Below are 13,112 nucleotides of genomic sequence, written 5' to 3'. Positions count from 1 at the left end.
AACCTTGCCAAGCCTATCATGTCTTGATATGGGCTATTATATACCCTTAATCAGGTGAGTCTTACTGAGTATTAGTATACTCAGTCTTGCTCGTGACTTTGATTTCAGGAATGACTTGTGAGGACTTAAACACTAGTTTGACTTGGCCTAGTGTTTTACCTCCTGGCTGGTCTATGGAATGGGAATCATCTCCGACCAGCAATGACTTTGCTGAATGATGTCATACTCGGGCTTCCTATGACATCTACCCTACGACGTTTGTGTATAGTCGTGTTTTACTTTTCCGCTGCAGAACTCTCTTTTACACTTAGTTACTGTTAAACCTCTCTAAACTCCTTTGAATAAGTTTGTAAAAGCTAGAACTTCGGCTTATTAGTTTTAAAACTCTGCTGTAAACTATACCCCTTATATATGTGATGTAAAATATTGTGGAATATTGTATCTCTGACTCATCTTCGTGCGGGATGTATACTTGTGTTACGATCGGATATTCAGTGGTTACATCGGGATGTTACCCGACAGACCAATAATTATACCGGTTGAGGTGCGCTAAGATGTTTAACGCACTCGAACTAGTATAATTCAAAGTGGTTCTGCCACAGCGAGCCAGAGCGAGAGATGTACTTACATGGGATTCGCCATGGCCGTCGAAGACGCCGAACAAGTGCATGGGCGAGCCGTCGACCCAGGTGCAGAAGCCCGGGCGCAGCGACAGCGCGTCCTCTGTAACGTCCCGCCTTCCCGAGGCTGGGCCCGCTCCAGACCAAGCACATTTAACATCGGAGTTCTTTAGAGACTGGCTTTCGAAAAAGAAAGTGCAACTTGTTGGTATAAGTATTCTTTTAAGCCCTGATGCAGGTGTCACATCCTCCATCTCCCACGACCGCCCCACCACCGACACCCACCCCAACGCCATCTCGGCCACACCTGCGCCGGCGGCAGTTCCTCTTCCTCCTCCACCACCACCGCGGCGTCGTGGTCTGCTGCTAATTCCCGACGGCCCTCCTCCTCGGCCGGGCGGATGCGAGGCGGCGGCGGCGCCTGCGGATCAGCCGACATTCCGGCGCATGCTGCTAATTCCCGGCGGCCCTCCTCCTCGGCCGGGCGGACGCAAGGCCCTCCTCCTCGGCCGGGCGGACGCAAGGCGGCGGCGGCGGCGCCTGCGGATCAGCTGACATTCTGGCGCATGCTGCTAATTCCCGGCGGCCCTCCGCCTCGGCCGGGCGGACGCGAGGCGGCGGCAGCGCCTGCGGATCAGCCGACATTCCAGCGCATGCGCAGCAGCTGGTGGTGGTGGGTGTGGGTGGCTCCCGTCGCCGCCGCCGAATCCAGGCATGTTGACGCCGGCGCTAGCCATCACCATGCATCAATGATCACCTCGATCGGCTGGGCTGAGTTGTCTGAGTTGAATTCGGTATGTATTGATACCTCAGTCTAACACACCGGTGTTATTTTCGTGTTTTATTTTTTTTCCTGGTTATGGCCGCGTAGAGTTATACTTTCATTTTTTTCTCTATTATATCAATTTTTATATCAATGAAACACAACACTCGTCGAGCGTTGTGATCAAAAAATATTATAGCTAATTAATCCTGCACAAACATGCATTTCTCCGTGTATGTCCGAAAATGAAGTGCAGTAGTCAGTTGAGTACGTGGCTACCATTTCTTTTATTTTCTTTGATTGAACATGTCTGATTTATTTGGAATTAAAATATAAAACTCCAGTAAAAGTTTATTTCGTGTGAGTGAGACGAGAAAAGACACAAACACATGATGAGTACCAATGCAGAGGGTACAAAAAGCTGTCGAAACAGAGACAACGACGCCAGCCTTATTGCTAGGAGGGAGTATTACACAAACAGCAGCATACTGTAGTAGAGTAGAGTACTGCATTTAAGCCTGGCGTCCGAGGCGGCGTCCACCGGCGGCGTGCTCGGCCATGCCCTGCGCCGGCTTGTGGTCGTCGTCGGCGGCCTCCGCCACGCCCCGGGCGCTGGCGGGCAGGTCGACGGGCTCCGACTCCGCGATGACCCTGTTCCCTGCTGCTGCTTCCTGGTCTGCTTGCTGCTGCTGATGATGATGAGAGGGTTGGGCGAAGAGGTCGACGGGCTGGGAGTCGGCGATCTTGCCGCCCTCCAGCGGCGTCCCGTTGTGGAAGCCGGTCCGCAGCATCTCGTCGTCTCCGGCCACCTTGGTATGCGCTCTTCCGTGCTTCATCCTGCGCTCGCTGCTCACGTGCTGCTGCTGCGCCATCTTAGCTTGGTACCTAGCTGATCCTGAATTCTTGATCCTGTAGATCGATCGATGTTTGATGACGATCGAGAGGCCGGTCCTTCTTGGCTTGCGTATTTAAAGATGGGGCCACCACAGGACACCTCACTGTCCTCGCAGTGGCGACGTGGCTCGCCACCACTACTCTGCCCTTGGTGTGGTGTGCAGCTGCCATGCATGCTTAACTCGTTGCATGCTTCATTTTCTCTGCAGCTACTCCCCAGAAGTGTGTAGAGACCGGACCTGGGATTTTTCCTTTCCACCTACTACAGTGAGTGGCTCCCAAGATTAATATACATACTGGCAACGAAATTAACAAGGTCCAGCCCACGACAGCCCATGGGCCGCAACATTCGTACGTGGGCTTCAAAGTACACCAACATTCGTAGATGAACGATGAATAATTACACCTTTACTTAGAGACATTTGAAATGACGAATGAATTAAATATGGCAGTACAAATTAAGTTTTATTTCAATATTTCATAGACAAGCATATCATTTAAACATTACATTATTTATATGGAGCTGAAACATTAACACAAAAAAAATAGCTCGATCAATTGCAAATAAACCAGATATAAATAGCCACAGCTAGCATGCATTATGCATATAGCTGAATTGCAAACCAATTAAGTATAGTATAGCTATAGCTATAGCTATAGCACGCACGACGTAGGGTTTAATTATATATATATATATATATATATATATATATATATATATATATATATATATATAATCAAGGGAGCTGAGATAATTAATAAGCAATGAAAGCCGCATATACTGGATCGGATTACGAAGAGGAGGTGAGCTCCTCCTCCTTGTGCGTCTCGATGACGACGTCGGAGGTGGGGTAGGCGGCGCAGGTGAGCACCCAGCCGCCGGCGACCTGGTCGTCTTCGAGGAAGCTCTGGTCGGACTGGTCGACGCTGCCGGAGACGACCTTGCCGGCGCAGGAGGAGCAGGACCCCGCGCGGCACGAGTAGGGCAGGTCGATCCCTTCCTCCTCGGCCTGGTCCAGGATGTACACGTCGTCGGGCACCTGCAGCTCTACCTCGCCGTCGGGCGTGATGAGCTTCACGTTGTAGGTGGCCTGCGCGCGCAGCCTGGCGCCGCGGCCAACAACCTGCTGCTTGGCGGCGGGCATGGCGACGATGGCCGGTGCCGGGGCGGCGCGGACGCCAGATAAGCCGCTGCAGGCCGGCGCGCGGAGGCTGCAGCTCATCAGGACTACGGTGGCCATGGCGTAGCCACCAAGAGACGAGGGGAGCTGGAGCTGCAAGCAAGCTCAAAGCGGAATGAGATGAGGGGACGGGGTGGGTGCAGCCTTATCTTCTTGGCGGCGCCTCTCTGTCTGCGTCTGCTCTGCATCCATCATATCATATCCATGCTGGAAAATTCAGGGACCATGAATTACATACATAGTGACAGAGAAAGAACAATATAATTCACTACTATATAATATATATATATATATATATATATATATATATGGTATCTAGAAATTAAAAGAGACCGTATAGTATGGGATGCTGCGCTCCATCCTTTCATTTGCACGTACATACTATATATACAGTTGGTACTATGAATGTGTGTGTGGCTGTCGTCAACTTCACTGTATCTACCATTCTGGCCACAAATCTCAAATCACCAATCACCATTGTACATGAATAAAGGACCCTTCAATTCTTTTGGCCGGAATGCCTAGCAATAATTTCCCACCACCGTCTTTTTTTCTGGCACTAGTTTTTCTCTTACGCTAGCATCAGATAGTTTTTCTCTTATGCTAGCATCAGATTCGAGTGAGTGGCCTGAACAATTACAAGTAAAATTAGGACAAAGTCCATTTTATTTTTAGCCATCGAACTATCTTTTGGAATTTTGGGCTTGGCCCATTAATTATTTCAGCTATTCAAAATAAATCTCAAAGACCCATATAAGCATGAAGAAGTGAAGGAGTGGTGCAAACCTTTAGTCCCACCTTACTTGAGGAAGTTGAGGATGGCTAACTTAAATAGTAAGGCCATTCTTGCCTCTTCAAGCTATGTGTGTGGGGAGAGAAAGAGAACTCCACACGCGCGCGCTCACTCGCCGGGCTGGGCTTGGGCCGGGCGAAATACGCGGGCACGCGACGTCCGCGTGAATAGTCCGCCGAAATCCGGCTCCTCGCCTTGCGAGGGCGCGACTGCTCGGAGATCTTCGCCACAAGCTCGTCCGGCAGGACACACTATCATCGCCGCTAAGCGCACGAGGAGGAGGCCGCGGAGGGGTGCGCAGCGGATTGGCACGGAGGCCGGGGAAGGAGCCGACGATGGCTCAGCACGGTCGACGACAGCGCGGTGGCAATAGACTCTGGGAAGGCTGGGGCAGGCAGCTTGTGGCGGCGGAGAGCAAGGCGGCCGACGCTTGTCAGTGGAGGAGAGAAGAGAGAAGAAAGAGATAGAAAAGGGAGAGGATAGAAGAAAGAAAGAGACAGATAGGCTCTACCGCCTTGTGGCGTCCAACTCAGCAAAACCACCTAGCATAACAGCTCGACGGTCAAACGTGAACAGTTTTGAGAGTTGGGTGGCTGCAGATATATGGTTTTAGAGAGTTGCATTGCCAAATCCGAACAGTCGATAGTTCGATGGTAAAAATTGGACTTTATCCGCAAAATTATGGGCTATAATGTATTATATTTCAACTACACCAAATTTGCCATTTTCCAACCAACAGCTTCAACCATAACATTAGGATCCAGTGATTGCCTTCCTTTCCTATCGTTCACGTCATCTTTCTTTCTTTTTTTTTTCCTTATATGACTTCTCACTCGCTTCTCATAATGTTATCCCATTACCGGAACCTACTACCGGGTACCGGCTATCCTTCTTGTAGACATGTGCCGCCATCTCAGCTCCTTTATTTTCAGGTGATGATGTGAGAATTATTATTGTCATTTTTGTGCTTTTTCAATAATCACGATCCGGCCAATGGCGACGTGGAGGATGATGGGTATATAGTAGGAGTACTGGATCTCAAATATTGATATGGATGTATGGTAAGACAAAATTAAATGGAGAGGGGGCATGAAGGGTAGCTTGCAGTATTGTGGTGTATCCGTGTAATGTTTGGGGGTGGGGAGAGTGAAGGGGTCGGCAGCCTGGTATCACTACTAAAGAGCTCGACTTTCCAAACATGCTATCACCACTAGTTCAAACAGACCTGGGTACCTCACCGCCGATTACTTTTTTACCCAGCGGTGATGCCCATCGACCTCATCACCGTCGATTTGTAATACAACCTGGCGGTGTGATGAGCTAATCCTATCCTTATATATATTTTTTCCTAACCCTCCTCTCCTCTCGTCCCTTTCCCATCTCCCCTACCACTCCTCCCCTTCTCTGTTCTCTCCCTCTCCCCCGGCGCCTGAGTAGCGGCATCGGCGGCAATGGGGGAATCATTGCAGGTTGTGGAACCAACGCCGCAGGGTCTGAAACTAGTGGTGTTGGTCCCTTTCATCACTGTCGAGTTAAATCTAATGCCACCCAAAACTAGTGGTGATGGTCATTTTGAACCGGCGGTAATGGAAGCGCTCGAGTAGTGTATGGAGAGAGAGTTTTATATGTAGTATGGTTGGCCAGTCTTTGTCTATTGTTCTTTATCCAGTAGAAACAAATTAATTTGAAGAAATAATTCAAAAAAGTAGGTTTAAATAAGATATCATATTTTATATTAGCTGTATATATATATATGTATAATATATATATGTATGTATAATATACAATATATATACACATCTATATTATATTCCATCACACATATTAGACTGCTGTTGGTGGTCAGAACAATCGTCCAAACATATCCAATCTTGAAGGAAAACATATACTTGGATGCTTCATCCATCCATGAATCATCAACTAATACATGCATATACTGAAATAAAGCTAATAGATATATGCATTTCCGTAATATATATATATATATTGATGACAGTAGAAACATAAAGAGGAAAAAACATTATTAATTAATAACTTTGATGAGAAGTAGATGATGCATCCGCATGCAGTAAAAATGGTGAATGATACAGAGACCAAGCACGCAGGTACTGCGACGGTAACAGATGGCCCTGCTGCCGATGCTTAGCTTGCTTGACCGACATGCATGATGGATGATACAAATTAAAGCTAGGAAGAAATTTCTCCGGCGGCCGGCTTCGTCAACTCGATCGATTACAACATCTCTTGCAAGGCAGGCAGATTCAGATATACTAGATGATGATGATATATATCGACGCACGATGGAGCGAGCTTAATTAATTGTATATTAAGCGGTGAGCTCCTCCTCCTTGTGGGTCTCGATGACGACGTCGGAGGTGGGGTAGGCGTGGCAGGTGAGCACCCAGCCGCTGGCGACCTGGTCGTCGTCGAGGAAGCTCTGGTCGGACTGGTCGACGGAGCCGGAGACGACCTTGCCGGCGCAGGAGGAGCAGGACCCGGCGCGGCACGAGTAGGGAAGGTCGATCCCCTCCTCCTCGGCCTGGTCCAGGATGTACACGTCGTCGGGCACCTGCAGCTCCACCTCGCCGTCGGGCGTGACGAGCTTCACGTTGTAGGTCGCCTGGGCGCGCAGCCTGGCGCCGCGGGCAACCTGCTGCTTGGCGGCGGGCATGGCGACGATGGCGGGCGCCGCGGGTGCCGGGGCGGCGCGGACGCCGGAGAAGCTGCTGGCCGGCGCGCGGAGGCTGCTGAGGGCGGTGGCCATTATTGCTAGAGCTGCTGAAAGCTAGGTAGCTCACACCAAGATGATTTATCGGTAGCGGGGACGGAGGGGGTGGGGTGCCACGCGGCGCGCGGCGAGTGGGCGGCTTATCTCCGGTGGGATCGCCGGGGCGACGAGGATCACACGATGCCCATCGTCGCGCGGAGCCATCCATCCATCCGTGAATCTATGGATCCATGGGCGTGTGGATGCCACGCACGCAGTTGCATGTCGTCATCAGGGTTAACCGAACCGACCGGTCCGGTCAAACCGCCGCCCTCCGGTAGCGGTTTATCGGACCGGTTTGACCGGTAACCGGTGGAAACCGGTTGAATTCAAATCTAAATTCAAATAAATTCAAAAAATCCCATGCAACCGGTTCCGACCGGTTTACCGGCCGGTTTGACCGGTTTACCGGCCGGTTTTACTGGTTTACCGGTTGGTTTTGACCGGTTTGAATTCAAATTCAAATTCAAAAGCTCCCGTGCAACCGGTTTACCGGCCGGTTTTACCGGTCAAACCGGTCCGGCCCGGTTCCGGTTTGGTCCGGTACCCAACCGGCCATGACGACGGCAGCATCTGCTCTATCAACGACAGCAACTATGTACAAAGTCTGCTAGCTAGTTTTTTTGGAGGCCGGCCGTTAGATAGCTAGCTAGCTAGCTACCACTGAGCTACTAGCTAGCTAGATAGAACAGTTGCAGTGCTGTCCACACACACACACAAATTATATTGGGTGAGCATTGGTTGGCTAGCTTTATTTGGCCGGATTATTGAGGTTTTAAGTAAGCCGCTATAGGTAGCTGGGGAAATCTCCAAGCTTCACGGCATATTGACGGCTAGTATGTGGCCACCGCGGTGGTAGAGATCAGAGAAACATGGCATGGGGGTGCACAAAGCCCTCATCACTGGCTGCTGCTGCGACCAGCAGTAGTCACAATAATTTTTGCTTGTTTTACTTGTGCTGCAGCCGTAGCTAGCTGTGAAGCGAGCAGTCTATTTGAATCAAGACGAGCGAGTAAATTTTGTCACAAGTAAATGCCCTGCTTAGTGTTTTCCGTTCGTGGGCTTTTAGTACTAGCAGGCCGCGTCATCATTCCGAAAGATAGCCCGGCCTGTCAGTTTGAAGCCCAGCACGTACGCAAGTATGAACGTGGTTGCCATCATCCTGCTAGCTGGTCGGCTCGCTCAATGAGAGAGAGAGAGAGAGAGATCTGAACCAGCCAGCTAGTTCTCTTGTTGTTGCTGTTGGTCTCTCACGCGGAGAAGAAACCAACAACGCGTTTTTTTTTTGGCGTTGGATGGATGAATGGATGTCGTCATCCTTGTAACCTTGTTTGACTTGATATTTGTATCTAGCTTAGCTGGTAGCAACCATTTTCATGCTTTAATTTCGTGCATTCGCTAAAAAAGGGTGACAAAAATAATTAGCATATGGTCGGGTTGGTTTCCATTCCCCAACTAGCTAGGAGAGCCACCCTCCATGCATCTTTAATTTCTCTCTTCTTTTTTCCAGAGCGAGTCGATCTAGTACTACTAAATAAGCGGACATTATATTCTACTCTATCTATTACCATCATGCATATGCATGTTACCTCGTGCACATGCAAATTAATTATCAACCACGCACGTACCAAGCAAAAATCCATGCACGCCCTGCTTCCATGTTTAATTTCTTGATCGATGTTTATAATAATATGGGCTAATTATCATGGCCATATATAAGTTGCAAACCAACCTCTCTGTACAAACCGTGCAAACTTCAATCTGAACTACCAGATAAACATCCAAGGGGCATGAGAGATTGGGTAATTTTGCAATTAACCGCCCGCCTTTGGATTGGGTATGCAAATCCCCCCTTCCACCCCCTGCGCCCCTCCCCTTGGATGTTGATCCAACGTCACACTGGCCCAGATTAAAGTTTGCATAGTTTGCACGGAATGTTAGTTTGCATCTCATATGTTCTCAATTATCATATATATGTTGTTGTATCGTATTATAAGTTATTATTAGGAGCCGTCAATTTTAGAAATGCTATATGCATTGTTTGCACAACACAAACAAAAAAGAGAATATGAGAAATATAAAATGGCATATATAATATACATTCCTTTTTAATTTTTTTATATCAATAATGCTTAATTATCTCCTGACTTGAGGCATTAGCAACTGATGATTATATTTAAAAAAGCGTCTAATAAAGAAATATAAAAACAGAGAGAACAAACAGCGGAGAACTTTCCCGAGAACAAAGTATTAAGCATCTTTTGTACGTGACGTGAAGATTGCTCCAAGAAAGACAACACACCAGGCGATGGAAATGGTCTCCGTCAAACCATGCATGCTCTCTATTTTTTTATTATTATAAATTATTTTAGTAGTTGCATTCAATATTCATGCTAGCTTCAGGCAGACATTGTGTGTTCTCTCTCTAATTAATTACCATTAGAGCGTCTATTATGTTCCCGGCCCTTTTCTTCAGCTAGCTAGGGTTAATTTCAAAAAATAAAAAAGAACAAATTAAGAAGGTCGCAGCTGGGAATTTTATTACCCGCACTTGAAAATTATTATACCGTGGTCCAAATCCAATGGTATATTGCGGGCAGCCACAGCATATACGTACTCCATATATTCCAAGGAATATTCCTGTTCATCTTAGTGCGTGGCCGGTTAATTACTTACTTGATAAACTAGAATAATAATAATTAATCTCCAACGCAGCAACTTAATAAGAATTAGCTATATATATATATATATATATATATATATATATATATATATATATATCAGTGGTACGGTAGTTGATGTTTTGGATTTAATCATTCTAACTTTGCTTATAAGAAACTCAATCTATCCACGCTTGTCCTGGCCCCGTTGTCAGTCACCAGTCTGGAGATGCGGACGTCTCCTACGTGTCCCCGCTGATTCTTCTGTTAGATATCTAGGCAATTTTTGGTATATTTTAATTCCAAATATTAATATCAATTTCATGATATAAATGAGTGATAAGTTGTGTACAAGATATGTGCATGTGTTCATGTTATTCTCACTAATAAGCATGAACAAAGAATTAAACCAGAGTAGGTTTAGTAAGTACCCCAAGGCGGGACCAGTGCCGGAGGCACCGGTTGCGCCGTTACCAGCTGGAATAGACATGCTATTCGACTGGTCTTGCTCGAAGTAGCCGAACTATGTCGATGCAGGAAGATGTTCGCAGTGCAGTCCCACGAACGGTTACGCCGGGAAGTAGACGAAGGAGTCGTTCAGGGGGCGAGCAGTCGCGTCAAGACGCTCCCCAAAAACCTAATTGCCCGCGTCCCGTGCAGGACCTTCAGCGAGCAGAGGTTCCGGAGGCCCTGCTCTCGCTAGACCTGTGCGCGCAGTGCTAGTGGTGGGGAAGGCAGAAAGCAGCTGAGGGAGAAGGGAGAGGTCTCCTGAAGAGGAGTACCTGGATGAGTGCTTGAGATGAGTGAGGATGAGAGGAGAGGGTGCTGATTTATATAGGCACGATATGCCTCAGGTTCAACGAACCTGGACGTCATGAATGGCTTTGATAAGCGGCAGTTAATGTGCCTCAGGTTCAACGAACCTAGACGTCGTAAAGAGCCTTCAATGTCCGGTCATTAGTGACGACATTAACCCTCTGTTTTAATACTCTTTACTGCAAAACATCCTTCTCATCTCAGCACATCACGTCGCACCGCACCGCACCGCACGTCACGTCCGGCCGCGCATGCGCACGCGCACCGCACCGCCCGTCCGGCCGGCCGGCCGCGCCGCGCCGCGCCTCGTCTCGGCCTCGGCCACGGCCCGGCCCGGCCCGGCTCGGCGAGGCGAGCGAGCGCGCGCGTGTGGTTCACCGTCCTCTTCTTACCGGCTTCACAAGTGGTGTACACGAAGTCCACCTTTTAAGTTGGTTGAGATCCTCCTCAATTCCCGGTACGGAATTAAGCATTGATTCCCTAGCATTAATAGTGAGTTTTAAATTCTTTTAATGCTTTAGAAGTAATGGGCCAAGCCCATTACTCCAACAATCCCCACCAAAAAATTCAAGCCACACTAGAAATACCCTCATTCCCTCATTGATATACCAGTATTCGACAGAGACTGTTAAGTTGAACTTCCATCTAGGACAAAGGCTACACTTATTCACAACTGTGCAATGGACAATGCCTTGAATTGCCAGTTTTGTGCAAACAAGTTTGACCAGAGCCCTACACTGGTAGTAGGCTGCAAAAGCATCCCCGCGGTTTGGAGCTTATAAGTCATACTCCAGACCCTTCATGAGTTTCTAGAGAATACCCAATTCTCATAGACCATGACCAGTGGTCAAACTCATATAGATGTGTTTCTTTCAGATGTTCTGTAGGACAACATCTTTGTTTCAAGAAAACAACTCATTTGTTTAAAAGAAACCACCTGACACACATTAAGGTATAGACCAACCTGCCATACAGATAAGAAGAGAAATGCACCTTATACACGGAATGAGCCCTTTTCACAAAGGTTCTCTTCTCACAGTCAGACTTTAGTTTGTTTCACCATCCTAATTCACGGGATCTCCGACCACATAGGACAGGTTTCCACTATAGAATGACTCACGTGGGTCTCAAGCCCAATTCCATAGATGCATTGTCTATCACATTTCGTGAAAGACCCTTTGTAAACTGATCTGCCAGATTTTTAGCCGTCTGAACATACTCCAAGGCTATAACTCCGGAGTTTCTCAATTTTCTGACAGATTTCAACCGCCTTTTCACATGTCTAGATGACTTCATGTTATCCTTTGAATTATTCATCTTGACAATTACCGTTTGATTGTCACAGTTCATTAGGATTGCCGGTAACGGTTTTTCAACTATCGGCAAGTCCATAAGGAGCTCACGAAGCCACTCAGCCTCAACAGTGGCGGTATCTAATGCTGTGAGTTCTGCTTCCATAGTTGACCTCGTTAAGATGGTCTGCTTGCAAGACTTCCAGGAAACAGCTCCACCACCAAGTGTAAACACATATCCACTTGTGGCCTTTATCTCATCAGCATCAGAAATCCAATTTGAATCACTATACCCTTCTAGTACCCTTGGGTACCCGGTGTAGTGAATTCCATAGTTCATTGTCCCCTTCAGATAGCGCATTACTCTTTCAAGAGCCTTCCAATGATCATCTCCCGGGTTTGAAACAAACCGGCTCAGTTTGCTTACAGCAAACGAGATGTCAGGTCTTGTAGCGCTCGCTAAATACATTAATGAACCAATGATCTGAGAATATCTCAGCTCATCTCGCATTATCCTTTTGTTCTTTCTAAGAATTAAACTGGCATCATATGGTGTTGAGACAGGTTTATAGTCGCTATAACTAAAGCGACTTAACACCTTCTCCACATAGTGAGACTGTGTAAGAATCACCCCACCATTGATCTCTTTTACCAGTTTTATATTAAGGATAACATCAGCTTCTCCCAGATCCTTCATCTCAAAATTTTGAGATAAAAACTCTTTGACTTCCTTAATCACATTAAGGCTAGTGCCAAAGATCAGTATGTCATCCACATACAAGCACAAAATCACTCCTTCAGCCCCACCATAGCGATAGTACACACATCTGTCAGCTTCGTTCACAACAAAGCCGGCAGAGGTCAAAGTTCTATCAAACTTTTCATGCCACTGCTTAGGCGCTTGCTTGAGACCATATAAAGATTTTAACAACTTACAAACCATTCCTTTTTGACCCTTTGATACAAACCCATCCGGCTGATCCATATAGATCTCCTCTTCTAACTCTCCATTGAGGAAAGCCGTCTTAACGTCCATCTGATGAACGAGAAGACCATAAGAGGCTGCCAGGAAAAGTAACACTCGAATTGTAGTCAATCGGGCAACTGGTGAATAAGTGTCAAAGAAATCTTCTCTTTTTTTTGGGTATAACCCTTGGCCACAAGTCTAGCCTTGTACTTTTCAATAGTACCATCTGGCCTAAGCTTTTTCTTGAACACCCACTTGCATCCAACCGGTTTACATCCATAAGGACGTTCAACGACCTCTCAGGTTCCATTAGACATAATAGAATCCATCTCACTCCTTACTGCTTCATTCCAATAGTC

General features: G+C 47.3%; 3 protein-coding genes and 1 pseudogene across 4 annotated transcripts; all 4 read right to left on the bottom strand.

The window, feature by feature from the left end:
* LOC120639286 overlaps positions 1-916 on the bottom strand; it is a 56,920-nt pseudogene extending 56,004 nt beyond the window's left edge.
* A 798-nt stretch (positions 917-1,714) lies between these two features.
* Positions 1,715-2,567, bottom strand: LOC120711103 (SEED MATURATION PROTEIN 1-like). Its single transcript, XM_039996517.1, has one exon. It carries the CDS (start codon positions 2,253-2,255, stop codon positions 1,896-1,898), a length of 360 nt encoding a protein of 119 aa, XP_039852451.1. The 5' UTR covers positions 2,256-2,567; the 3' UTR covers positions 1,715-1,895.
* Positions 2,568-2,716: 149 nt separating this feature from the next.
* On the bottom strand, positions 2,717-3,669 carry LOC120711102 (ferredoxin-like). Of its 2 annotated transcripts, none has more exons than XM_039996516.1 (2): positions 3,013-3,668; positions 2,717-2,980 (listed from the first exon to the last, which is right to left on the bottom strand). In XM_039996516.1, the coding sequence occupies exon 1, from the start codon at positions 3,516-3,518 to the stop codon at positions 3,069-3,071; it is 450 nt and encodes a 149-aa protein (XP_039852450.1). In that variant the 5' UTR covers positions 3,519-3,668; the 3' UTR covers positions 2,717-2,980; positions 3,013-3,068. The 2 variants fall into 2 exon arrangements, with proteins under 2 accessions (XP_039852450.1, XP_039852449.1); XM_039996515.1 differs by having other exon boundaries at positions 2,769-2,960; positions 2,999-3,669.
* A 2,586-nt stretch (positions 3,670-6,255) lies between these two features.
* LOC120711101 (ferredoxin) lies at positions 6,256-7,936 on the bottom strand. Its single transcript, XM_039996514.1, has 2 exons — positions 7,922-7,936; positions 6,256-7,044 (listed from the first exon to the last, which is right to left on the bottom strand). The coding sequence occupies exon 2, from the start codon at positions 7,013-7,015 to the stop codon at positions 6,578-6,580; it is 438 nt and encodes a 145-aa protein (XP_039852448.1). The 5' UTR covers positions 7,016-7,044; positions 7,922-7,936; the 3' UTR covers positions 6,256-6,577.
* Between the last annotated feature and the right edge of the window lie 5,176 nt (positions 7,937-13,112).

The sequence above is a fragment of the Panicum virgatum genome, chromosome 6K, assembly GCF_016808335.1.
Source record: "Panicum virgatum strain AP13 chromosome 6K, P.virgatum_v5, whole genome shotgun sequence".
Lineage (NCBI taxonomy): Eukaryota > Viridiplantae > Streptophyta > Magnoliopsida > Poales > Poaceae > Panicum > Panicum virgatum.
This window is presented reverse-complemented; position numbering and strand designations above follow the sequence as displayed.